At 42.7% G+C, this 27,999-nt stretch overlaps 2 protein-coding genes across 2 annotated transcripts in view; both read left to right on the top strand.

The window, feature by feature from the left end:
- TLR3 (toll like receptor 3) overlaps positions 1–3,858 on the top strand; it is a 64,595-nt gene extending 60,737 nt beyond the window's left edge. Inside the window, exons 6-7 of the mRNA XM_060653006.3 lie at positions 18–1,870; positions 2,100–3,858. Of these exons, the coding sequence (XP_060508989.1) occupies positions 18–1,870; positions 2,100–2,328 (2,082 nt within the window). The 3' untranslated portion in view covers positions 2,329–3,858. The remainder of the gene's footprint in view (positions 1–17; positions 1,871–2,099) is intronic.
- A 13,956-nt stretch (positions 3,859–17,814) lies between these two features.
- The window catches only part of FAM149A (family with sequence similarity 149 member A), a 59,593-nt gene continuing 49,408 nt past the window's right edge, over positions 17,815–27,999 (top strand). The window contains 1 exon segment of the mRNA XM_078445339.2: positions 17,815–18,577. Within this exon segment, the coding sequence (XP_078301465.2) occupies positions 17,928–18,577 (650 nt within the window). The 5' untranslated portion in view covers positions 17,815–17,927.

The following is a 27,999-nucleotide window of genomic DNA, read 5'->3' as shown; positions in this document are numbered from 1 at the left end:
TCTCCCCCCACCTTTAGTTCTCTCCAGGGTGTTTTCATGCAATTGGAAAATTATTTGGCCTCTCTCTGAACAATGCTCAACTGAACCCCAACCTCACAGAGCAGCTTTGTTTAGAACTGTCGAACACAAGCATTCAGAATCTATCCCTGAGCAACACCCAGCTGTACAGAACGAGCAATATGACTTTCGTTGGGCTCAAGCACACAAATCTCACCGTGCTCGATCTTTCCCACAACAACTTAAATGTGATTGATAATGGTTCCTTCGTTTGGCTTCCACATCTAGAATATTTCTTCCTGGGGTATAATAATATAGAACACTTATTTTCTCACTCCTTTTATGGGCTTCTCAGTGTGAGATACTTGGATTTGAGACGATCTTTCACCAAACAAAGCACTGCCCTTGCTTCGCGTCCCAAGATCGATGATTTTTCCTTTCAGTGGCTAAAACGTTTGGAGTATCTTAACATGGGAGACAACAACTTCCCAGGCATAAAAAGCAATATGTTCACGGGACTGATAAAGCTGAAACACTTAAGTCTATCCGACTCCTTCACAAGCTTGCGAACTTTAACAAATGAAACATTTTTGTCACTTGCTCAGTCTCCTTTGGTCACGCTCAACCTAACCAAAAACAAAATCTCAAAAATAGAGAGTGACGCTTTTTCTTGTCTGGGCCACCTTCAGGTACTCGACCTTGGCCTTAATGAAATTGGGCAAGAGCTTACAGGCCAAGAATGGAGAGGTCTAGGAAATATCATTGAAATCTACCTTTCCTACAACAAATACCTACAACTGACTCCTGGGTCTTTTGCCCTGGTTCCAAGCCTCCAACGCCTGATGCTCCGCAGAGTGGCCCTGAGAAATGTGGACAGTTCTCCTTCACCTTTTCATTCTCTTCGCCACTTGGTCATTCTGGATCTAAGCAACAACAATATAGCCAACATAAACGATAAACTGTTGGAGGGTCTTGAGAAACTAGAAATTCTGGAATTGCAGCACAACAACTTAGCACGGCTATGGAAACGTGCAAACCCGAGTGGTCCTGTTTATTTTCTAAAGGGTCTTTCTCGCCTCCACATTCTTAACTTAGAGTCTAATGGCTTTGATGAGATCCCAGCAGAGGTATTTAAGGGCTTATCTGAATTAAAGAGCATTGATTTAGGATTGAATAATTTAAACATATTTCCGCTCTCTGTCTTTGATGATCAGGCATCTCTAAAGTCACTGAACCTTCAGAAGAATCTCATAACGTCAGTTGAGAAGGATGTTTTTGGGCCAGCCTTCAGGAACCTGAGTAATTTAGATATGAGCTTTAACCCATTTGATTGTACCTGTGAAAGTATTGCCTGGTTTGTTAATTGGATTAATAGTACCCATACCAACATCTCTGACCTGTCAAGCCATTACCTCTGTAATACTCCACCTCAATATCATGGTTTCCCGGTGATGCTTTTTGATATATCAGCCTGCAAAGACAGTGCCCCCTTTGAACTCTTTTTCATCATAAATACCAGTATCCTTTTGATTTTTATCTTTACCGTATTGCTCATCCATTTTGAAGGCTGGAGGATATCTTTTTATTGGAATGTTTCAGTGCATCGAGTTCTTGGTTTCAAAGAAATAGACAGACAGCCAGAGCAGTTTGAATATGCAGCATATATCATTCATGCCTATAAAGATAGGGATTGGGTCTGGGAGAACTTCTCTCCGATGGAAGAAAAAGATCAAACTCTCAGATTTTGTCTCGAAGAAAGGGACTTTGAGGCAGGTGTCCTTGAACTTGAATCAATTGTTAATAGCATCAAAAGGAGCAGAAAAACTATTTTCGTTATAACGCAGCATCTATTAAAAGATCCGTTATGTAAAAGGTAGGTGAACATTGTGAAATTTTAAGCGTGTACTTGTTTTTTTCACTTGAGCTTTCAAATATTAACTTACATTATGATTGACAACTCAAAGAATTTTAAAAATAAAAAAATAACTTAATTATTAGTGACAGATAAAAACAAGTGTAGGGGGGATGTTAGAGCTTTTGGCTGTTCTAAACCGTATGCTGATATATATAACTTATTTTAATAATTATTTTTTTTTTACTAGATTCAAGGTGCACCAGGCAGTTCAGCAAGCTGTGGAACAAAATCTGGATTCCATTATATTGATCTTTCTTGAGGATATTCCAGATTATAAACTGAACCATGCACTCTGTTTGCGACGAGGGATGTTTAAATCTCACTGCATCTTGAACTGGCCAGTTCAGAAAGAACGGGTAAATGCCTTTCATCATAAATTGCAAGTAGCCCTTGGATCCAGAAATTCAATACATTAAATTTATTTAAAGACTAAGTTAACAAAGGCGTAACTTTCCCCCACTTAAAGAGTTTCATAGTAAATTTAGGTTTTATTTGAAAATAATATATATCTGTTTATTCAGACTTAGTGTTATACCACAAGTCTATGTTTTGTATCTCCCTATTTCAGACCTTTTATTGCCAGTTGAGTTCATTGGCCCCAGAATAAACATACAAGCAGTATACGTAGCATATAAGCAGCACGTAGTTAGGATTCTACTCATGAAGATATAATTGGTTACTGAGGTCTACAACTTAAGAAAGTTTTAAAATATTCCTCATTTAAAGAAAAGTTAGAATTATGGGAAGGTTTCTGATAATTACATTTGGAGTTTTTTTGGATGCACTCATAGGAGAATAAGAGATCATTGTTTTAGTGGGCACAATGCTATTTCGACTGTAAAAGAGTAAAATATATATCCTAATTTTTAAAAGCTTCATCACAGGATTTTTTTTTTTTTTCAGTTAGAAAGCTTTCATGTTAGTGGTGCCCACTTCAGTGTTGATTTTGTTAAGTGTTAAATTCCATTTGAACCTACAGACTCATGGTCAGAAAACGTTTGTAATTCATTTTCATTACTTACTTAAAATACATATTTTAATAAATCCTTATTTTCCCTGATACTTGGGTTTCTGCTGTAGGTGTTAGAAGAAACAATTCTCTTACTTAAAAGTATTACAGGAAACAAAAAAAGTATTATAGAAAGGCTTGCTTCCTGAAGGTTAATTAGTAGATTAGCTTTGTGGTTGTAAAATATTGTTTTCTCTTGGCCACAGACTCAGGAGATGGTCCTGGTCGGATCATTTGGTCCTACTGGGACTCTTTGACTCCTGATCTTGGAAATTATGGTGTTGAACAAAATCTTTAATAATCCTATATAATTAGCGATGATGACCATGGTATAATACATTCACGTGAAACGTATTATCATGTCATAAAATAGCATGCTATGTATACATTAGTCCTTCTCTAGAAAGACTATTATTTAAAATTTTATTTTTGCTTTTACAATGGAAAGAATCTAATTATTGAAAATAGACATGAATAGCGTTTTAAAACCTTTATAGTTCTGGTATTCAAATAAAGAGAGTGTTGAAATCATGAAGCTGGGTTAATTTCTATATTAGAAGCACCGGTTTGGTAAATTTAGGGAGAATCGGAGGTGTCACAGTTCGGAACTTTGATTAAAATAGTATTGTATCCTCGGGGCTAAGTCCACAGAATCCTGGAAAAAGCGATACTCCCTGTACTGCCGGTTCTGAAAGAGTCTACAGTCTCTCAACAGTGTGAATGTGTGGAGGACTCATTTTCACTTCCGTGTTACACAGCATCCTTGCACACGAGACGCTCCTTCGATAGCGTTTTGGCTAAGGCGTGCTTTCCGCCTGTGAAATGATCTCGTTTTATTTTGGCATTGTAAAATAAAAATAAAAGAAAGAAAGAAAAGACAGATTAAATTAAACTTTTATGATGGCAAAATAAAACCCACAGCCACAGTTTTTCCTGACGTGCTTTGTGTGTCATTTATGTCTCGATAGTCCCAATGTTAGTCCAATATTTCTAAGTAATGGATATTCCATCGGTCTACAAAAAGCAGGGCAGGAAGTAATTTTGCTTTTATCCCCTTATTTGCTTATAAGATAGTTGATCAAATGGCCACAATTTAAATTGAGTTCAAGTGTAATCTTCTAAAGTTGCTTAATATTTAAGAAGATACACAAGGGATGACCCTTGAACTGAATACAAGTAAAGCTAATCAACGGTGTCAGCCTTGACTTGTATTTGGTCTACACAGGAAGAAACATCCTGAACCTTCGGCACGCTGTCCTTTATAATTGTTCTCTGGAGGAGTCCTTATCCCTGGGGTCCAAAACAAGGGAAGTGCAGAAAAGGATATTTGTCTGACCTGTTGAACTTCCACAAGTGAAGTGACGTGTTTGAAAGCTCTCAGGGTACCATCATGTTATCTGTTCACTCCATCTCCTTCTTGCTGTTTTTCAAAACACATTCCAGCTGAATCAACATTGAGTTTAAAACAAATCCAGGTACTTAGATTTTACCTAAAAATGACACCTTTTTGATTGTAATAAGAAGTGAATACTCTCACCTTGTTAGTGAGGAGGAGGGATTTTCGATGTCATGTATTTAACAAGCTCTTAATTATTCAGATGTCTACCTTAGGTGATTTGTAAAGGGGACTCAACAGTAAGTGATGGTCACGATGTGTCAATCAAGAGTTTAAAAAATATTTCTTGAAATCTCTAGAGGCAGAAAGCAGACTAGTGGTTGTCTGGACCTAGGGATGGGAAGGGGGAGTAAATAAAGGTTGTGTAAGAGATCTTTTCGGGGTGAGGAGAATGCTCTAAAAATGGATGGTGTCAATGATTGTACAACCAGGTAAGTTTTTACTAAGAACCATTGAATCATATACTTAAAGCAGGTGAATTTTATAGTATGTAAATTATATATCAATAAAGCTGTTAGAAAAATAGTATTCATGGAGCAACCACGTGAACCTAGCCCTGTGCCAAACGTGATGGGGCACACAGGATGTGAGCTACATTGTAGAAAATGGCGCAAGAAGAGTTCGGGTAGGAAGGGACTATCAAAGATGGACCTGAACAAAAGGCTCCATGGAAGATCAGACCTTTCAAAGATGGGTAGGATTTTGTTGAGTGAGGAGCAAGATGGGGGAATGAACAGTAAGATGAAAGGGAGGGAGGCGTGATCTTGGTGTTGGGAGGTCACAGGATGCTGCTGAGGATGGAACCATGGTACAGAGAACGTGGCAGAGGAATTTAGACTGAAGGAGTCAGGTGTCTTGAGATTGTAACTTGATGGGTTTCAAATGGCAACACCAGAAGTTATAATAAAACTCTCCCCTGGAATCTATGACTTAGATTTATGTGGCAGCTAGTTGAATAGAGAGTGTAACTTCTAACTTTACAGTCCAAACAGTCAGGCATACCCTCATCACAGAAGGAGATTTAAAGCACTTATTTCTTTTCCTATATATAAATCCATATTGAAGTAACAAAAAAAAGGGTAATCAATTGGTCATCAGTTGCTAATTACACTGGGTGATATATTAGCCATTTTTTTATAATATAATTTATTGTCAAATTGGTTTCCATACAACACCCAGTGCTCATCCCAACAATTGCTTCCTCAATGCCCATCACCCACCTTCCCCTCTCCCCCACCCCCATCGACCCTCAGTTTGTTCTCAGTATCCAAGAGTCTCTTATGGTTTGCCTCCCTCCCTGTCTGTAACTATTTTTTCCCCTTTCCTTCCCCCATGGTCTTCTGTTAAGTTTCTCAAGATCCACATATGAGTGAAAACATACAATATCTTTCTCTGACTGACTTATTTCACTTAGCGTAATACCCTCCAGTTCCATCCATGTTGCTACAAATGACCAGATTTCATTCTTTGTCATTGCCAAGTAGTATTTCAGTGGATACCACATCTTCTTTATCCACCCATCAGTTGGTGGACATTTAGGCACTTTCCATAATTTGGGTATTGTTGAAAGAGCTGTTATAAACATTGGGGTACAAGTGCCCCTATGCATCAGTACTCCTGTATCCCTTGGGTAAATTCCTGGTAGTGCTATTGCTGGATCATAGGGTAGATCTATTTTTAATTTTTTGAGGAACCTCCACACTGTTTTCCAGAGTGGCTGCACCAGTTTGCATTCCCACCAACAGTGCAAGAGGGTTCCGGTTTCCCCACATCCTCTCCAGCATCTATAGTCTCCTGATTTGTTCATTTTGGCCACTCTGACTGGCGTGAGGTGATATCTGAGTGTGGTTTTGATTTGTATTTCCCTGATGAGGAGCGACGTTGAGCATCTTTTCATGTGCCTGTTGGCCATCCGGATGTCTTCTTTAGAGAAGTGTCTATTCATGTTTTCTGCCCATTTCTTCACTGGATTATTTGTTTTTTGGGTGTGGAGTTTGGTGAGCTCTTTATAGATTTTGGATACTAGCCCTTTGTCCGATAGGTCATTTGCAAATATCTTTTCCCATTCCGTTGGTTGCCTTTTAGTTTTGTTGATTGTTTCCTTTGCTGTGCAGAAGCTTTTTATCTTCATGAGGTCCCAATAGTTCATTTTTGCTTTTAATTCCCTTGCCTTTGGAGATGTGTCAAGTAAGAAATTGCTGCCGCTGAGGTCAGAAAGGTCTTTTCCTGCTTTCTCCTCTAGGGTTTTGATGGTTTCCTGTCTCACATTCAGGTTCTTTATCCATTTTGAGTTTATTTTTGTGTGTGGTGTAAGAAAGTGGTTCTTTATCCATTTTGAGTTTATTTTTGTGTGTGGTGTAAGAAAGTGTGTGGTGTAAGAAAGTTTCATTCTTCTGCATGTTGCTGTCCAGTTCGCCCAGCACCATTTGCTAAAGAGACTGTCTTTTTTTCCATTGGATACTCTGTCCTGCTTTGTCAACATTAGTTGGCCATACATTTGTGGGTCCACTTCTGGGTTCTCTATTCTATTTCATTGGTCTATGTGTCTGTTTTTGTGCCAATATCATACCGTCTTGATGATTACAGCTTTGTAGTAGAGGCTAAAGTCTGGGATTGTGATGCCTCCTGCTTTGGTCTTCTTCTTCAATATTACTTTGGCTATTTGGGGTCTTTCGTAGTTCCATACAAATTTTAGGATTGCTTGTTCTAGCTTCGAGAAGAATGCTGATGCGATTCTGATTGGGATTGCACTGAATGTGTAGATAGCTTTGGGTAGTACTGACATTTAACAATACTTAGTCTTTCAATCCATGAGCATGGAATGCTTTTCCATTTCTTTGTGTCTTCTTCAATTTCCTTCATAAGTTTTCTATAGTTTTCAGCATACAGATCTTTTACATCTTTGGTTAGGTTTATTCCTAGGTATTTGATGGTTCTTGGTTATATTAGCCATTTGTAACTCCTGCAATCCCTTAACCTTCCTCCATCTTTCTGTCCAAGGGAGAAACTGGTTCTGTCACGTGACTTCCTCCCCACCCATTTAGCAAACTATCTTGTATATGTTGGGCAGGAGTCATGGGAATTTTCAGTGACAGAACTTTCCTGGTTCTTTGTGAGAATTTCTGGTAGCCAATTTTGAATTCTTAGCTCTGTTGTATCTTAAGTCAGTTCCCCAGGAAACAAATTCCCGCATGGAAATGTCTGCGCATCAGGATTCGGGGAGTGCTCTGATTTATAAGGGAGTGAAGTCAGTTGGATTGGGAAGAGAGCTTACGACGACCTGTGCTGCAATTGCAGCAGAAGCCTTAGCAGACCCCACAGGGAATGGCCTTACAGAGTTGACACCAAAAAGGGGCAGGACCATTCTACCCTCATCTCAACCAATCAGCATTGGCTACAGGCAGTCCCAGGGAGGAAGCTGTGCCCTTGAACAAAAAGCTTTGCCTAAAAGCAATTCCAAAGGAGGAGATCAGTTGTGAAGTATGAGGAGTGAACAATCTGTAGGAATAGGTAGGTGCCTGGGTCCTGAAGGCGAGATCTCAGCATCCGCTACGCTTTCTAAGGTATTTAAGAATTAAAATAGATGTAGTTCACTTGGTTTCTTTAGGCATTTCTGCAAGCTTCCAACCACTTCATGTTTTAAAAAATAAAGTCTCTTCCAGACATCCTGGAAGACAAATAGTTTTATAGGAAGCCAACATTTAAAAAAATAAAATAAAATAGAAATGCTTTCACAGTGTCAATGTCTTCCAGTCAAAGGCCACCAGAAACACACCTGCGGTTGAACGAGTTGGGTTTATTTCTCATTGAAGTGAAGAAGCATACACACCATGGAGATCTAGGGGCGTCTCAGTAAAAAGGTGCCTGAATGAACCTGTTCCATAGGTTTGGACATTCCTTGGGTGATTTGGGAGAGGGCCTAAGGAAGCAGAGTTTCCTTCTAGATTTTATGCTGTTACAAAGGGGGAAATTTTGTGACTGGTTATCTCAATAAAGCTTACCTATAAAGAGAGAAGAGACGAGAACCAGGAGAAGGTTATAATTGATAAAGCAAAGAAATAGCCAAGAGAGGAGTGTTTGTGGTATTAGGAGGGTGGCACAGTGACCTTATTTTTTTTTTTTTGTCTGTGCTTATACAGAATTACAAAGTGGTCATCCTGGGTCTCATTTTATAGTGTCAGCGTAACCTTGTCTGAGGTTGATACTCTGTGAGGTTGTTTGTGTCCGGCAAGAGAATAACATGGCCCAGCTATGAGTGCCGGACCGGCTTCTGGGTTGTCAGGGGCTGCTTTTTGTTTGGCACAGAAGCTTTAACACAGCCTTTTGGCTGTTACCAAAAGCGTTTACCTTTTTGGCTTCTTGCAGAGATATCTTTTCATCTTAGCGAGCACTTGGTTGTAAGTGCCAGAAACTCAAAGTTCTTTAGGCAAAAAGGGAAAATGTTTGTGGTCTATAATCAAACTGGGAAAAGGGCCGGAATATCACTAGCTGTTGATGGGAACTAGAGCCTAGAGCTCAAACGCCACCACAGCTCACACCTGCTCCTCTCTCTGTGTTAGTTAGTACCTGGGTTTGCACTGCTAGAAGTTGGGGTAACCAGGATCTCTTAGGTTCCCATTTCACATCGACAATCCCAGTTTTTAAAACCTCGGGGAAGGCCTCTGATTGGCCTTATTTGGGGTATACATCCATGCTTGTGGCCATGACGGTGGGGTCCTGTGGTTGGAAGCGCCCACCAGAACCATGTGGATAGACCCATGTGCTATTTCCCAAAGATGGGAGCTGGATAAGCCAAGCAGTTCATGCCCACCATATGAGACTTGTGGAACTGCCCCATTGAACAAGCTGGACTCAGTAAGGGGCAAACAGGAAACTGTGTTATTCTATCTTCCTCTCAGAGCTCTTTTTAAGAAAATTCTGCCATTTGCACGAAACCTCAAGCTTGCCATAGAGCTTTTCAGACACTCTTAGATAGTACAAAGGGTTGTCCAACCTCACCGTCACCACTTGTGACGGTCCAGTAGTGATAACCAAAACCGAAACTCTTGCCCAATATGAGTTCTCTACTTCCCCTGCTGGCGTCTGTCTTCTGGAAGACCCCACTGATGAAGGTGAAGGTGTTGGCTTCTTGTCTCTCTCCTCACTCTACCTGCTCATCCACTGGCTGCCTGGGCACCTCTAGAATCTCAGGAGTTCGGAACACAGTTGAAAGAAGGGACATCAAGGACAGATGTCACAGATATGGGGTATGATCTGGCCTCTGGGCCTTCGCAGCATAATGCTTGGTTGCTGGCTCTTTTTTTTTTTTTTTTTCCCATGGGATGCTTTTGTCACTTCAGAGACCCAGAACCTTCTGTTGCAGCCCAGCTCACATGCTAGCTGTGGTCAGCCTCTCCCAACACCAATTCTTCTGGTGACTCCCTGGCATCTAATAAAATGAATTCAAAGCTTTCCAGCACCCTGTCTCTACCCAGTCTTTCAAACATGTCTCCACTATTGCTGTTTACATCTAAGGTATTAATTGGTGTTCCTCACCAGTCTGACAAGATAATATCCCATAAAAGGGCCCCTGCCAAATAAATGTGGGAGGCACTATACATACTGTGTCCTCCTTTCAGAAATATGCAATGCGTCTCGGGATTTTACCAAGCTAAGATGTCCTGCTTTAAAGAAAGGTATTTAACTTTTTATTATCGAGGCAGTCCCTAAGCCAATTTGATTACAGAACCCTTCTTATCACTTACCTTGTTAAAATCCTGCTGAATGCATGCTCTGCATAACACAGTTTTGCAAATCTAATGGTAAATGTTCGACTGAAGTTGTGGCAGTGGACATAGAAAGGAAAGAGACACATTTGATTTCATGGAAATATATTTTTACCATCCAGAAATTTTGTTAAATTTCTGAGACAGCAGACAAAAGAGAACCAGGATGCTCTAAAATTCCCTCTAACCACCTCCAGTTCTGCAATAACTATTCCAAAACATGCTGCTACTCCTTTAACAATGGCGTAGGGAATCCCAAGTCCCCACTTAAAACCTTAGTTTACATTCTAAGTGTGTGTATGTGTGTGTGTGTGTGTGTGTGTGTGTGTGTGTGTGTGTGTGTGTGGCATTGCTTTTTCTTCTCTTGCTTCACCGCCAACACACAGTAAATAGTCACAAAATATTTATGGATTGAATGATGAAAGAATTAAGTGAATGAATAGGCCCTGAAGTCTAGCCACCCAGAACTGCCTACAGTCTCGCCCACATGCGTGGCCCTTTCACATTTCCATCTGCATGTGACTGTGGGTCTGCTTTCCCCACTGTCCTATAGCCTTTTCTTAGCTAAACCATGCAGTTTCAGGGTTAGGTCAGACATCAGCTTCTCCTATAAGGAGACCTAACCCTTGGCCTAACTTGACCTAGTCTTGAAACTTACAGCCTTCCTAAACACACCCCCTTCTTAGGATGAGTTAGTTGACTTTTACCCTGTGCCAGGCACTCTTGGATGGGAAAAGCTTGATCTCAAGTGAGATCGCCCTTCCTCAGAGAAACCCTGTTACCTAAGCAGTGGTAAGAAACAGAGGGTCCCTCTAGACTTCTCTGACAACAGTCCAACTTCCCGGCTTGGCCACTTGGTGATTCTGCAGACTTCTGATGTAACCTCTCTCCAGTGAATCGTCTGGTATTTTCTGGCCTTAAAGTGTGTGCTCCCAATACCAAACCTAGCTCAGGACAGTGTGGAATAAGAAGAACTGCCCCCCACTCCCACCCCGAATCCCACACTCATGAGGGAGCACCTGGTGATTTCTGAACACAAAGGCAGAGTCGTGAAGGGGGAGAAAGTGTCTAAGGGGTGGTATAGGGGTTTGGTTTAGGAAACTGGCCCTCCCGTTCATCCTGGCACAGTATGTTTTGAACATTGTGCCTTTGAACAAATTCCAGGGGGGGCCCTTGGGACCACCTCCAACTTTAAGGACAGATTTACCAGTTACACAGGATGTCCTCCATCATCCTTCTCTCTGTCTTATTTCTCTTAAGATCTTTCTTTCTTCTCTTTTCTCCTTGAGTTATACCCAGGGTGGAGGCATGCTGAGCAGAAAAACACAAATAATATTAATTAAAAAAAAAAAAACCTCTTAGGAAAATGCAATTGTACCCTTAAGTGATCCTTTTAGGACCATATTCTATTGCAGAGCGGCTAAGTTGCTTGGGCAGTGTTAGTCTTGAGCTGGTAAACACCAGAACACATTCTTCTGGGCAGAAAGGTAGGGGCAAGGGTCATATAACCCCCAAAAGTTTCTAGAACCCAATTACGATGTGTGGTGGTGGTGGTGGTGGTGTTCTACATCACCAAGCAATTCTCTAACACCAGCGGGGGGTGTCTTACAATTTAACTCAGCTTTCACACTGTCCACCAGGAGATAGAGTCGGATCCTACAGTTTAAGGGCTCAGTCCTGCAAGGGTGTTTCCCCCACACCTCTTCTGCAGATGGCAGTCACCAGTCTGGGGTGTCCCTGGTGCTTCTGACAGACCAACTATAGATCAGAGGTTCCTAAGAAACCCTTCTGGGGTTTGACCCCTTACTGAATACCAAGGGATGTACTGTGACCGCGAAGCGTGATAACCCTTATTCCCCCTTTGCTGATGATTAGTTGAGGGATGGACTTTTAGCCCAGTTTTAGCCAATGAGACTCAAGTGGTCAGCTTGAGAAGCTTCTGGAAAGTAGTTTGCTCCTTAATGAGAGGAAGAATGAAAGAGTGAGCTGTGCCTTTTGGGCTCGAATGTGGTTATTTGAGGGAAAGATGATTGGCGCTAAAGGTGCCATCTTGGAACCTTCAGGAACAAGCAAGTGAACAAAAAAGAAAAGGGATCTGCCATCTCTGATGACATTGGTAATTTATGGCACCCTTCTCAGAACCAGCTTACTGTGGGCTTCTTGCTCTGTGAGTGCTTGAGCCACTGTTGGTGAGGGCTTTCTCTGTTGCCTGCAGCTGAAAAGGGAACTGAGCTCGTTGGTCTGTCCTCTGCTCTTTCCACTATGCTATATATGCTCCCATACCTAGCAGAGTTAGTCATGGTCTGTTAATAATCTCTGTGATCGAAAGCTGCTCCTTCATCAGTGGAAAGTTGTTCTTGTTCTACTATTGTTCCCTGTGCTAGAAACCAGCACACCTTAATCGAATATTAAGACAGTTTTCTGTTTAGTTTTCTTTTATTGCGTTTGTCCCTAAAAGTAAATAATACGTATTTACCGAAAATATTCAAATAGTACAAAAGTGAATAAACTTGGAAGTAAATGTAGCTATAACTTCCTTCCAGATTTTCCTCAGGTTGTTCATTGTAACCTGAGATTATATGATAAGAACTAATATCATATAACAAAATCACGTGTGATAAAATCACGTATAATATAAATTAACATCTCGGGGCTCCCGGGGGGCTTAGGTAAGCATCTGACTTCGGCCCACGTCATGATCTCACGGTTTATGAGTTCAAGCCCCACGTTGGGCTCTGCCCTGACAGCTCAGAGCCTGGAGCCTGCTTCAGATTTTGTGTCTTCCTCTCTCTCTCTGCCCCTCCCCCGCTCATGCTCTGTCTCTCAAAAATAAATAAACGTTAAAAAAATGATAATAATAAAATTAACATCTACTGAGAGCTTACCCTGTGTGACGCTCTGTTTCAGTTACCAAGCATGTGTGAATTAATATAACCCTCAGAAAGTGCCATTATTTCAGATAGGAACCAATTCATCCCTGGATTATAGTTGAGGAAACTAAGGGACAGAAAGAAGCCTGGGTGTCGATGGATGGCAGAGACCATATGAACCTAGAGAATCCTCTTCCAGAGTCTGCTGTTCAGTACTGTCTCCATTGTGGTGCTTTATAATTATTTGTTGAATCAACAAATGCCTTTTGCTATTAAGAAGCTTTAAATTTTTTTATAATCAAATCTGATTGTATTTTTCTTTACAGATTCTGGCCTTGGTGTTATGCTAAGTGAGGCAGTTTAAATTCTTTCAAAAAATTTTTTTACATGTTTATTTATTTTGAGAGAGAGAAAGAGAGGGAGGGGCAGAGAGAGAGGGAGAGAGAGAGAATCCCAAGCAGGCTCCGTGCTGTCACTACAGAGCCCAGTGCGGGGCTCGAACTCATGAACCATGAAATCATGACCTGAGCCGAAATCAAGAGCTTAAACGACTGAGCCACCCAGGTGCCCCATGGCAGTTTAAATTCTTAAACAGATTAATTACTCAATGTTATTTGCTTTAACTTTCAGGTTTCCAAAACATAACATTTCTTCATAGCAACATGGTCATAACTTCCTAATGTTTTTTTTCAGTGATGCAGACGGGCATTGTTATACACACCAGAAAACCACTGCGTCTAATTCTTAATTAGCCAATAGAATCAGAAGAGTTTTAGCACGTAGAACACTGCTTTCACATAAAGTCTGCCTAAAAATCATGACTGCCACAGTTAGAAGCAATAATTTACCGCGTTTCTTTTCATTACTGCACTTGAGCTCCATCCGTGTGGTTCCTCACCTGGGGTCATGTTATAAGAATGGTAATTAACAGAGAGGCCTGGTAGCATCTAACATCTGCCTGAAGGACTGTTGATGGATGAACAATGGGTGTAAAAGACCTAGCGTCTGCGTCTTCCTGAGAATCGTTTACCATGTTTCCAATGATAGGCCATTTTCAAAGGACTTCAAACAAAAGGATCGGTGTTCATTCATAGTGCCTTCCTCACGCGGCTGGGTGGCCAGAATATTTTATCCCCTACTTTAACTGACACTCCCCGCCCCATCCTTTCTGTGATTCCTGTCATTCTCCTAGTAGATTTGAGAAAGTCATGATTTGCATCTGTGACCAGCTTTATCGAGCGAGCGAGCACCCCACCGAAGATGCTCATAAACATATCAGAAAGATACTGCGATTGTGAAGTACCCCACTAATTAATTAATACTCAAATAGCTTATTAGTTTCTTAGGGATGCCATAACAAAGTGCCCCAAACTGGGTGGCTTAAAACGACAGAAATTTATTCTGTCATTGTTGTGGAAACTTGAAGTTGACATTAGATGGGCAGGGCCATGCCCTCTCTGAGACCTGTGTAGGGAAGAATCTTCCTCGCCTCTTCCCAGCTTCTGGCGGTGGCTGTCAGTCCTTCACATTCTTTGGCTCGGCAGCTCCATCACCCCAGTCTCTGCCTCTGTCAGCACGTGACGCGTCCCCTGTGTGTTTGTGTTCAAATTTCTTCTTGAGAGCATGGCAGCCATATTGAATCAGGGCCCGTCCTGACAACCTCCTCTTAACTGGATTACATCTGTAAAGGCCCTGTTTCCAAATAAGGCCACTTTCACACAAACTGAGGGTTAGGACTTTTTTGGAGTGGATTCAACCGAGACAGGTAGGATGCATGTAAACACACCTTAGAAGCAGAATACTTTCAAGCCAGGTTCTGGAAGAGGATGAGCTTTTCTGCAGTCTTATTAACGGTATCTACATACTTAAAGAAAAGCATGTGCATGGAAAGGAAGTGGTTAGTAATGGAAGCATAGAAATATCTAAAGTTAGAGAGCTGAGACAGGTGGGTGAATGTCCCACTGTTTATATTAAGGCTGCTCCTCCAAGAGGGAGAAAAGTGTTGTCTCTAACGGTTTCTGCCCCCATGTATAAAATATTTATATACATAACATATGTATGAATTACTACCTTCTCTTTGGTTCTATGCCCACTTAACGATCTTTCCACTTAATTTGGTCTTAACAGGAATTCTTCTTGTCGAGAAAGAGCAGAGGACAAATCTGCAGTTGTGTAATTATTAGTTAACACGGTGGAACTCGGGCTTGTGCACCAGTATTTTCTGAGTCAGTCAGTGGGCTCCATCCTAAGAGGCTGGTCAGCGTGAAGGTCCTGGGCTGATCAGATTTCCGAGTCCGAGGAGTCAGGAACTCTGAGATGTGGCCACAAGCAAGTACTGTGCCCCAGGAACTGGGTGGCTTGCATCAGGCTTCGCTCAGCAGTGGCTGTCCTTTGCTGCCTGTCCCTTCAAGTTATAGTACATATGTTCAGCCTCAATCAGATGATTAGCAGCTTAAACACTGAGAGTGCATGCTCTAGAAATAATCTCTACCTGCATTGAAGATTTAATTGTTCTGTGAACCAGACTCAAGATCCTTATGAAATAAACAAACAAAATCTTTTTATTTATCTTCCAAAAAAAATTTTTATGTTTATTTATGTGAGAGCGAGAGAGAGAATCCCAGGCAGGCTCCAAACTGTCAGCACAGAGCCCAACTTGGGACTCGAACTCACAAACTGTGAGATCATGACCTGAGCTGACACCAAGAGTCAGACGATTGACCGACTGAGCCACCCAGGTGCCCCAACACACAGCAAATCTTTAGGACACAGATTTACGACCTTGAATGAGAGCTGAATGAAAACAGAAGCTGTTCAATGTTCTGATGGGCCTCCCACACCTCTGAGGCCACCTGATGAGTTGCTACAAAAGAACAATGAGAGTAGGAGGGATGTTGATGGTCCCAAACCATGATGCGTCTGCTGTCCTTGCATGACGACACAGGAGGTGCGGTTTGCTTGGTTTGACCCTGAGACCTCTGCCTCTAGTTTCCACTAGGTGTGTCTGCTGCTTTCCCCTCTTTCCTTCATTCTTCACCATGTGCTGGTGCTGTTCATGCTGACAACTGCATGCGCTTCCCTCTCCCAACATGCAAGGCCCTTTATACTCTGACCCGTATCTGCCTTGTCTTTTACTTCTCTCAGGCACACATGTGTTATTCTTGCCTTGAGCTACTGCTGACTACAGTGCCTGCCTTGTTTTCTGGGACACTCACCTTACACTTAGCGTGTGATGTGAAGCTGATCATTCCACATTGTGGGAAGAGAACACCTTTTTTTTTTTTTTTTTTTCTTTTTTTTTACCTCTCCGTGCCTACCACAATCTTGAGTTAGGAAAGGGGCTGGCGTATGTTTGTCCAGGGTAGTTGGATGCAGAAAAGGGCTCATGACAGGATGTGAATATCGTAAGGAGAAGACTGGCCGGCTGTCTTCAAGACGATGAAAAGCTTCCATTACTATAGAAATGTTCCATGGTTCAGAATCCAGTTTGTGGATTCTTGTGAAAGACTCATGTATAGAGTCACGAATATCAGCTAACGTATTCACTACCAGACTTACTCATCTCTTTTTGCCACCTCTTATCAGAAAATTTACCTCCTGAGATCCAAGCAGAAACTCTTCACTAAACATTGGTGGATAAACCGTCAACATCTTATTTTTAAATTTTTTTTTTAATGTTTATTTATTTTTGAGACAGAGAGAGACAGAGCATGAACAGGGGAGGGTCAGAGAGAGAGGGAGACACAGAATCTGAAACAGGCTCCAGGCTCTGAGCTGTCAGCACAGAGCCCGACATGGGGCTCGAACTCACGGGACTGTGAGATCATGACCTGAGCCGAGGTCGGATGCTTAACTGACTGAGCCACCCAGGCACCCCAACATCTTATTTTTAAATCACGCTCAAAATCAACCCCACACTCCATAGATACTGGTACTTACAACTCTACCATGCACACAGATTTCTTCCGACTTAGTAAAATGCAATGTATTCCACTTAATTAAAAACTCTTACCTTTCATATCTGCCTTTGGGTTTGTATCCAAGCAGTCTGATTATAGTTTGAGTGCCCAAACATTTTAGTTCTAAAATCTCTTGGTGCACCCAAATAGATGTTGTGAACGCACACATGGTGTGTGGATTTTACTCTCAGGGCCCGGTCTTTTTTCCACGTTCTTGGGTGAGGCCCTTCCTTGCTGTTGTTCCCCTAAGTCCTCTTCACTGACCCACTTTGAACATGGCCCTGAGGCGGGAGGCTGGGCGCTGCTGTTTCAAGACCCCTCGCCTGAACACGCGTTTGTACTAAGCTTCCCTCAGATCAGAGAGCTGGCCGGCTCCCTGATTCTGGCACCTTTGGTCTTCTCAGGCTGGACAAGCTCCAGATCTTTTGGAACCAGGATGATGGCGAGATTGCGGTGTTCCTTTAAGGCACGAATCAAGGAGGGCCGCCAGTGTGTCTATTGCGGCCGCGGCCCCAAGCTGCAGTCTGGGGCCCAATTAGCAGTGAGCTAAGCAGGGTTTTTGTTTAGCTTAGCAACCGCCAGCGCGGTCCCGGGGGCCCGTGGGGGTAGCTCCCGCGGGCGGAGCCCAAATCACCCTCCGGCCCGCGGTGGCGCTGGCGGCACTTCGTCTCCCTGGGCTCCCGGACCTTTGGCCCTCGGGGGTCTCGGAGTACTAGGCGGAGAAGGGGCTGCTCCCCGCAGACGGCGTCCTCGGCACCCCGCAGGCGGACCAGGCCGTCGGGGCAGGTCGGCCTAAAGCGCTGCGGAGCTGAGCGCCGGGAGGGGTTCCTGCTCGTGGAGAGAGTGCCAGGCGCCCCCCGGGCTCGGCGGCGTGCGGGGACCCCGGGACCCCCGCCCCCGCCCGGGGCAGCCGGAGCCGGATCGCCGAGCGCGGCGGTGGATGGAGCCCAGCAGCCCCGAGTCCCGTGCCCTGGAGGTTCAGGCTGCCGCGGGGACAGCGTTTCCAAAACTGGGGCATGAAGGTCGCTGTGTCGGACCTGGGGTCTCTCTTTGCCAAAATCTTCAAGACCCCGACGGCGCCCCCGGCGGTCCCCTCGCCGGTGGCCTCCTCCGGCCATTCGGGGGGCGCTGCCGCCGCAGGCCGGACGGGCTCCAGCGCCTCGCTCAGCGCGGCCCCGACCCCGGCCCTCTTGCCCGCCCTGGCCCCCGACTCCCCCTCCGCCGCGCGGGGAGCACCGCCCTCCTCGCTCCATCCTCTGCTCGCCGCCTCCTACCCCCGGGTCTCGGTCGCGAGCCGCGCGGCGGAAGCAGCAGGGAACCCCCTCTCGCTGCCCAGTAGCCCGGGAGCGGCCCGAGCGCAGCCCCCGCCCGCCGGCCACTCCAGCAGCGGCCGCAGCGCCGCAGGCTCCCCCGCCCACCTGGTGACCTGGGCGCGGCCCTCCCCGGACCCCGGCGGGGTCACCGCTGCGCTGCCGGCCATCGGGGGCGCCGGGGGCGGCGGCAGCCTAGCCGCGAGCCCACGGAGCACCCAACAGTCTGGCCCCGGAGAGCGAGAGCCCGGCGCTTGGATGCCCCCCGGGCCTGGCCCCAGGACCCTGTTCTTCACCCTGCCGGACATCGGCGAGGAGTGGGCCTCGGACAGCGACTCGGAGGACGGTGGAGAAGCGTGAGTAGCGGCGGGGTCCTTGTCTGTCGTGGTTAGGACGCCGACCTTCTCCTGCCACACCCACCTGGCCAGGCGCTAGTTGCAAATTTCACTTCTACTAACACCCCTGGGCACCCTCCTTGCACTTTTCCTGAGTCCTTATTGCTCGGCTTCCTGGTCTTTTCAAACCTACGCCGTGACAGGCTTGTTGTTCAGCTTTCTGGAAGGTAATCCTCTGCTGTTTGCTCTCAGAGAGGGAGGGGAGACCAAGCAGGGCTTGAAGGACAGGAGGACAGAATTTTGTTTCTTTTCTAGCTGAAGTGTTCCCCTCGATCGTTCGATACTCTGGTTTCCTTAGGGACTTTGAAAGGAGGCTTCAAGTCCCTTTCTCTGATGCAGAATGTGACAGAGAGATGTGCAGTGTAACCGAATACACGCGTTGGCAGCGACAAGTTTAAGAAATGGTGAGACTTTGTGCTTTCCTAGTTTTCAGAGATCAGCCACAATTCTTATCCCAGGTGGGATGGGGTTTTCTTTGTGTGATATCTAGTTAATTTACATATGTATAACATCATCTGACATAAACGGAATTTGTAATACTCAGGACACTTCTGATCATATACCCTAGAGCTTGGGAGTTCTTGCCATAGCGCCCTGAGGTAGTTCAGAAACACTGACTGACTTCATGGGAATATTTCACTGGGGATTGGGGAAACCTGCCCTCAACACACACACACACACACACACACACACACACACACACACAGTCCCTCCACCATCAAGAGCCGTGATGAAAACATTCCTCTTGCAAAATGTGCAGTTTAGAATTAAAGAGATTATTTTTCAATGAGCAGAACATATGGCTATTCTTAAGTGGGTATAGAAATGTTCAGCTTTCTGAATCCTGCAAAAGAATAGTGAAATGGTCAAGGGCACACCAGAGGGTCCCCATGATGGACGGAGATTTCTGCCTACACGGAAGCTCTTCCTCACCTCTTGCCCCCCAAAACAGATTGGAGAACCATCGCATTAAAACGTATTCTAACCCATTCACAATTTAAATGACTGCATCTTTACGATTCTCTGTGATACTCATCTCCGTGTTAAAATAAGTTGTTAAATAACATTAAGATGATTCTTTTGATTTAAAACATCATGTTGGAAAGCATGTTAGAAAGTGCATTAATAAGTTGATCCCCGCCAGAAGGAAAATCAACTGCATTTGAATTCGAATAAGTGGCTAGAATACCTATGCCTTAGGAATGAGGCCTTTGTTTTTGGCTACTGGTCCTTTAACACTTACACACTTAATGTTTTATGAGCACACAGTTCCACATGCTGACTTTAACCTCTAGTCTTAGTGCTTTTTACGAACAGGCACATTGCTATGAGAAATAATATGCACAGATCTGCTCGTTCACGGATCTTTCTGATGATGTGTGTTCATACTCTGCCATCAGACAGCCCTCGAGTGCACCAGGATCTGTTGTAGATACACAAACTCTCATATTCCCTTCCTTTCATACCTCATTCCTTTTGTCACTTAGAAAGTTTATGAAGGGGGAAAGGAAGAAAGTGTTGCGGTGAGTTTTCCTTCAATACTACAGACCTTTTGCAGCTTGAAGTGTATTTTTTTTCCCTCCCGGATTTCTCAGTTGGCAATTTATAACATTGACTAAAGAAACGTCATTCAGGGATGGATTTAAATTATACAACTACAAGCCTCACCTGCCAGTTTGCAGAGAGCGACTATGAATTATTAGACTACCTGCTTAATATTAGAGTCTTTAGTTTTCTCAAGTCCAGGGAGGGACATGGGGAGAGGGAGGTGGTTAATGTAGGAGTAGGAAGACAAAAAGAGTAGGTAGAGAGAGTTTGGGACATGGAAACTACTGGACATAAACCCTTGAGAAACACGAATCCAATGGTAAGACCACTACACTCAGTTACAAGGGAAGATCCTAATTCACAGTTTCTATATCCTTGATGAAAACCCATGCATTTTACATCCTGATTCTGTACTGTTCTCTGAAAACTGGAAACAGTGGAATTAATTTGAGTGGGGAGGTGGGCAGACTTTCTCTCCATTCTGAGCCTTTTCTTTTTCACCGAGGCGCTCCATAGCAGCCCAAGTTTTGATCTCTGAACCACGGATTGGAGGAAGGAATGGCCCACAGAGGAGAGCCTTGCCTTTTTCATTCCACAGGGCACATTGGCTGCCTCGCAGAGGCAGAGGGTATTGAGTTCCCTGCTTCACCTCGCCCTCTTGCACTCCCAGACATGTGATCCCCCCACTTTTTGTCTTCACCCTTACCTCCCCACGCATTTCATTTACGCCGTGTCCCTCATTTACGCTGGTTTCCGGTCTTGCCCACCCTCTGCACTACCTCTCTTTGGCACTTCTGGTATGAACTACGCAATTACCGCCCTGTAAAAGGTCTTATTCTATTTGTTCTGGAAATACAAGAATTTCTAACAGTAGGTAAGGTGGAAGGTATATAGATGGATAATAGCTATATAGGAATGTGGATAGACCGTAAACTTCATGTGGTCAGAAAGTGTATCTCTTGTTGAGTTCCACTGCCGGAGTCACGTGAGTGTGGAAATATTGCAGTGACTGCCTTCAGGGCTTGTCAGCTTAGCTGGAAGTAAAATGAATGCAGGGACTGGGGCGCCTGGGTGGCGCAGTCGGTTAAGCGTCCGACTTCAGCCAGGTCACGATCTCGCAGTCCATGAGTTCGAGCCCCGCGTCAGGCTCTGGGCTGATGGCTCGGAGCCTGGAGCCTGTTTCCGATTCTGTGTCTCCCTCTCTCTCTGCCCCTCCCCCGTTCATGCTCTGTCTCTCTCTGTCCCAAAAATAAATAAAAAACGTTGAAAAAAAAATTAAAAAAAAAAAAAAAATGAATGCAGGGACTTACCTCTCAGTCTATCGGGGCTGAGGGAGCCTGTGTACCTAGGAATCAGAAGAGCCGGATTCCAATCTCAAACCGTCTGCCAGCTGTGTAATTCTGGGCAGTTTATGCAGTCTTCCAATCTGTGGGTTTTTCTCCTTGATAAAATGCAGATGATAATAATATTTGCCTCAGAGGGAGGTTCCAGAATTCAATTGCAGCAACATCTTAACGTGCCTAACATGCGGAGACCTGCTTTAAAAATGTTTTCCATGATTAGCATCTGCTTCTTGGATGAAGACGAAATGAAATCTGGGAGTGTGTTTCCTGAAAGGATACGTTCCAGGTGAAGAAAAGGGTGACAGAAAAAGAAAAAAAAAAAAGAATTCGTTTACAGTTATCAAATGACTGTAAGAAATGGCACCGTTTGGTTCCACTATTTGGGGAAACCAATTAGAGTAGTCTAATCTTTCATGACAACGTCCCGAAGGTAAAGATTATCCTAATTAGTATGACCACTGGTTATGGTCGAATGGCTAGAAGAAATGTAGGTGTCACCCTGGGATCGAACGTTTCATGTTCAACTTTTAGAGACACTGCAGGAGAATCCGTAACATCACAAATCATTCACGGCCCACCCTCCATACAGCTCTTACCCATTCCTACCCCCTAACCCTGTGGCCTCTATTCACATATTACAACCTTTTTGGACTATAAACTCTTCGTCCTATGCCACTTAAGGCAACATGTGCAATAAATAAAACAATAAATAAATATAAACTAAAATAGGCAATTTTAGGAAAAAACATTTAATAAAATCTGTTAAATGAGTGAATGAAAATGTTAGCTTTGTCATATAAGCCACTTTTGTGGGTTCCTAATCTCAAGGCAATTTAAATGCCCTTTCTCAGGACATTTAGGTACAAAACTATATGTCACATAATGAGTTCAATTTGTTAGGAGTACAGCGTTTGTGAAAAGGCATTGGGAGAAAACCCGGCGAGCCTTGGATACCAGACTCTGTTTAGCAAACACTGGGGAGGCCACTAAATGTTTTTAGACAGAGAAGTGGCATGAACAGGCCTGAGCTTTAGAAGGAATAAGCTAATGCACAGAGAGTGTGAACCCAGAAACAGTGGAGAGGCTCTGGCAATGAACCCCATGAGAGATATAAGGGCCTGGGATGAGGATCATAAAAATAAAGATACTGGGATGATAAATATCACAGGACTTGGCAATGTGTTGGTGCAGTTGAAGGAAGCAAGAGGGAAAGTTAAAGATCATTTTACGTGACTGCAAGGAGAATGCCATCAATAAAGTATGAACACAGAAGGGAGTTTGTTGGGTAGATGAGGAATTCACTTTGGGACGCATATTGGGTTGAAATCTTGGAAAAACAACCAAAGAAGGTGCCAGGCGGAGAGCTGGACCTTCGTGTGTGGAACTTGGGAGAAAGATTAAGGACTAGAAATATAAATATGGCACCTTTCCTTATGCAGTTGATTTTGAATATGTACAGCAATTACAAATTTATAACACAGCGCATTACAGACTCTGGAAGATACATAGTGTTCTTTATTTTTGCTGCTGGGTGTTTTAAGATCTTCTACACGTGGAGGTGTCTCTTCTCTGTGCTAACCTAGTATTTCTCAACATGTGCCCTGTCAGTTACCTGTCACCAGTCCGTGATGAGTACAGAAAGTGGGAATAAGCATTTAGAAACTTTTATAGCAATTGAAAGAATAACTTGACGCCTGCTGACTGATAACATTTGTATTTTTATTTTGTGCCTCTTTTTTTTTCCATTTTATTCTCTGGTTAATTTATTTTTATTAGACTTTAACAATTATTTATTCACAGTAAACTGGAAAAAAAATTTTAAATGGTCTGACACTACACAATAGTTTGAGAAGCATCGAGGCAGACTTTACTTAGATACCTTTAGACCATAAAGAGCAAAAAACCTTTGGGACACCAAGAGAGAAAAAACCAGCCAAGTGATCATACTACGTTTTTTACTCTCGCTGAAATACAGGGCTAAGCAACATTCAGAGTACCCTGTGATTTAAGATGAGATTCTTTAAGTTGTTCAAATGATCTAGACTTCTCCCCATCTGTGGCCCTGGGGAGAAACCTGTGGCCAAGAGTCCGCTGCTCAAAGGGGAAGGTTTCTCCTACTGTTACTCTTTGGTTTTTTTTGAAGTTTAAGCCAATGGCTATGTCCATCGTGATTCCCATAATTCATTCACAACCCTTGATGGCTAATTTGTCTCATAAAGCATAACTTGCAAACACAGATAATTTCCAAACGAAAGGAACTTTGACAGGAAATATGCAACATGACCTGCTTTCTTGTTGCCAGTCTATTGTCTTTGAGAAGAGTCCTTTGCTTGTAATTAAGAGACGATCATAATGTATTAATCTCTTCTGAATCCTATAGAAAGGAAGCATGTCACAGTAAGGGCACTGATCTTTTGCCCCATGAGACTATTTTCCCATATTTTAAATTTAATTTCCATTTGAGGCTCACATCCCACCAAAGTGGTAGAAGCTAAAACTCAGTTATCTGGGATTTTCCCAACTTTATCTTAAGCTTGAGCCTCTTTCTGGGGTGGCGGGGAGGGGGGTGGTGGTTTGCCTACATGGGACCAGGATATTCAGTGGCAGGGAAGGAGCCCACTGGTTTTCTGATAACCTCTATCCTTGCTGGATCCACTGAAATGTCCATAATCTCATCTTATCCTTCATTCTAACCCAGGGCTCATGCACATATCTACCAAGGCTCTTCAAGTTAGGGCTCTCTTCCTTATTTCTGTGGTCCTCATGGGAGCCCCTCATACCAACATTCTCCATTATAGGACTTCCAGGAGGATGTCAGTCTGCCCCAGACAGCCTTTCTTTTCTCAGGGATCCTTACCTAAGTCCTATTGAAGGATCAGGACACAGGTCCCCTCTGATCCGTTACCACACAAACATACCTTAGGCCAGGTTCCACCTAGTACTCCAGCTCACTGGAGGTCTGCATTTTGTGCCTCGGAACCACAATTTCCTAGAGAAAACCTGGTTCCTAGATTCGGGGACCCACCAGTTCACGGGAATGAGAAAAGACACTCCTTCCCCCAGTAGGCCCATTACTGGCACCAAGAGGGAAATCAAGTGGAGGGCTGGCTAGATTTCAATCTACCTCCTGACTTGTGCCTTCTCTAGGGTACAGTGTCCCTAATGGACTGTTTTGCTTTGTAATGGCCACTCAAGACACATCCTCACTTCCTAAGACTGTCCCTAAGATTCCCTTCTAGGACACAGAAAATCTCTCTCACAGAATCTCCCCATTCTGGGGAATCTGTTTCTCTTCTGGGGGTGGGGAAGAATCTCCCTAATGTATGTGTTTTTCCCTAAATCTTTTCCTAAGCTAAAAGTCCATACCAATCTTGTAAGTTCAGGCTTAAAACACACACACACACACACACACACACACACACATCAAGGGGAAAAACCCCTGCTTCATTCTCTGTTTTCTGAAACAATAAGCAAAAAGCTTTGGATTATTCACTATGGGAAGGGACGAAGGAACATGAAAACACTAATTGAATACATTTATCTTTTTTCAATGTTTATTTATTTTTGCAACAGAAACAGAGCATGAGCAGGGGAGGGGAAGAGGGAGAGAGGGAGACACGGAATCCAAAGCAGGCTCCAGGCATGTCAGCACAGAGACTGACATAGGGCTTGAACTCAAGAACCACGAGATCACGACCTGAGCCGAAGTTGGACACTTAACCAACTGAGCCACCCAAGTGCCCTGAAATACCTTTAAAAATACTCTGCTACACATCCCTACATATAGAGAACACTTTTCCCCTCACCAGAGCAGTGTGGATATTTGTTTAATTCAACAACACCCAAATCATATACCTCTTTGGATATAATTTTATAATCTACAGGCAAAACTTTTGCTTTACCCCAAAATTATCTGAATATTCAATGGTCTTAAGAATGGTAGGATAATATATATTATATTATATTATATTATATTATATTATATATAATAAATAATATATGTTATATATTATATATAATATATATAAAATAGGACATGACTCATTAAATGAATAAATACCATTCTTTAAATATATGTTGAAAATTCAAATATTGTCCTTTTATTCTTGAGAGGTAGAAATAGTCAATGAATATACCATGTTTCATACAGCACAGAAATTAAATAAAGCCTTTGAAATGATTAAATATCCAGTTGTGAACTTGGAAAAGAAATGAAGGTCTTTGACAAAGACAAGAAAAACAGTCAAGCCAAGCCTTACCCTACTTTTGTTTAATAAACAGATTATTAAGGTTAAGTTGAACGAAGTAAAATGTTCTCTTCCTATGCACATATGCATGTATATTCTTCTCAGGATCATTGTCACCTTAAATGTTTTATAATGCCAGTAATAAGGATGAGGAAAAACCCCACCTTGGAAGCTCACGACTTACATTAGGATTTTAATGCTAATAGTTAAATTTCAGAGAATGTCACTAGATACATAGAAGGTTAAAATGGACACTTCTTTTCAAATGAAACTAATTCAGATTTCTAACACTGAACAGTGAAGTCTTAGAAACCATTCATGTATATCCAAGATTCTTTATAATCTAGTTGAATTAAGAGTCTACACTGGGGGCACTTGGGTGGCAGTGGTTAAGTGTGGACTTCGGCTCAGGTCATGATCCCTGCGTCGGGCTCTGTGCTGACAGCTCTGAGCCTGGAACCTGCTTCAGATCCTCTGTCTCCCTCTCTCTGCCCCTCCCCTCCCTGCTTGTGCTTTCTCTCTCTCTCAAAAATAAACATTTTTTTTTAAAGAGCCGACATTGAACACCTCCTGCTTAAACACCAGTGATTTCATTGCTAAATTAATGCATAACGATAAATCTACCTCAGTTAGACTTTTGTTTTACTCACTAGTTTTAACATTTTTATAAGCGTGTTGATTGAGCATTGCTCAAATATGTATTATTCTACAAAGCCAAGATTCTTAGCATTAGACACAACAGGTAGTATTTCCATGTCTACTGGGAACCAAATGTTACATGCATGTTTTTACAGACATTATCATGAATCACCAAAACAAACATAGTGGGTAGGAATTTTGTTACCATTTTACAGATGAAGAAATTGAGGCTCCGAAGGGAAAAGAAATTATTTATTTCCACCTGGCTAATAGGTAGAAAATATAACATTCAAATCCAAGCAATCAATCTATATTGTGCTCACATATATATATATATGTATATATATAACCAAATGTTTTTTTAATAACTTGTTTAACATGGTAAGGAGGATAAAAATCTGTTTCTAAAGTAATTGGTAGTGTTTGTCCTGGAACAAACTGACTCTAAGAAATTTTACTCTTTCAAGAAAGATAAATTTGAAAAATAAAAAGCATGTTAACGAATAATCAAAAAGTATCTTTCTTGGAATAATACTCCCTAGTAATACTGGTAAGGGGACCAAATTTAACGCTTAGTTTTGTCCATTTTGAAGTGCAACTTAAAAAAATGACTTTTATTCTAAAGCCATAATTTCTTTTTTTTAAATTTTTTATAAAACTTTTTTAATGTTCATTTATTTATTTATTTATTTATTTTTAAATTTTTTTTAACGTTTATTTATTTTTGAGACAGAGAGAGACAGAGCATGAACAGGGGAGGGGCAGAGAGAGAGGGAGACACAGAATCTGAAACAGGCTCCAGGCTCTGAGCCGTCAGCACAGAGCCTGACGCGGGGCTCGAACTCGTGAGCTGCGAGATCATGACCTGAGCCGAAGTCGGATGCTTAACAGACTGAGCCACCCAGGCGCCCCAATGTTTATTTATTTTTGAGAGAGAGAGAGAGTGAGCATGAGTGAGGCGGGTGGGGCTGCTGGTGCAGAGAGAGAGGGAGACATAGAATCTGAAGCAGGCTCCAGGCTCTGAGCTGTCAGCACAGAGCCCAATGTGGGGCTTGAACTTGTGAGCTGCGAGATCATGACCTGAGCTGAAGTTGGACGCTTAATCGACGGAGCCACCCAGGTGCCCCTAAAGCCGTGACTTCTTTAAAATGAAACATTAGTTTTATTAACCTTCTTCTCGTTTATTTTATGTGTTATTCTTATAAATTATTTCATGTATATTTGAGAGCAAGTCAAATACTTTATCCATAAAGTAAGACAGATAATTGGTAAGCATTGTCTTACAAGAAAAATTGGAGAAGCAGATATTAGATACGGCCCTTGCTAGGGGAAAGGGTATACCCACACATTAGCATTTTCTTAATTAGACATTTCACTTAAGGGTTTAGAAGAAGCCTTATAATTAAATACTGACCGCTGTAATCCTTGAGTGACGCACGTTTCTCTAATGAATTTCCTTTTTTCACATAGCATTTAACATTTTAGATCTTACTGATTTCTAACATAATGATATCATTTTGAGTATCTTAAAAAAAAATGAACAGTGAGTTATTTGTTCTTTTCAAGATTCACTAAAGTGACAATTTTTAAATTAATCATTAACTTC

The sequence above is a fragment of the Panthera onca genome, chromosome B1 (assembly GCF_046562875.1).
Source record: "Panthera onca isolate mPanOnc1 chromosome B1, mPanOnc1 haplotype 2, whole genome shotgun sequence".
NCBI classification, from domain to species: domain Eukaryota; kingdom Metazoa; phylum Chordata; class Mammalia; order Carnivora; family Felidae; genus Panthera; species Panthera onca.
Note: the sequence above shows the minus strand (reverse complement) of the source record. Positions and strands in the feature narration are given on the sequence as shown.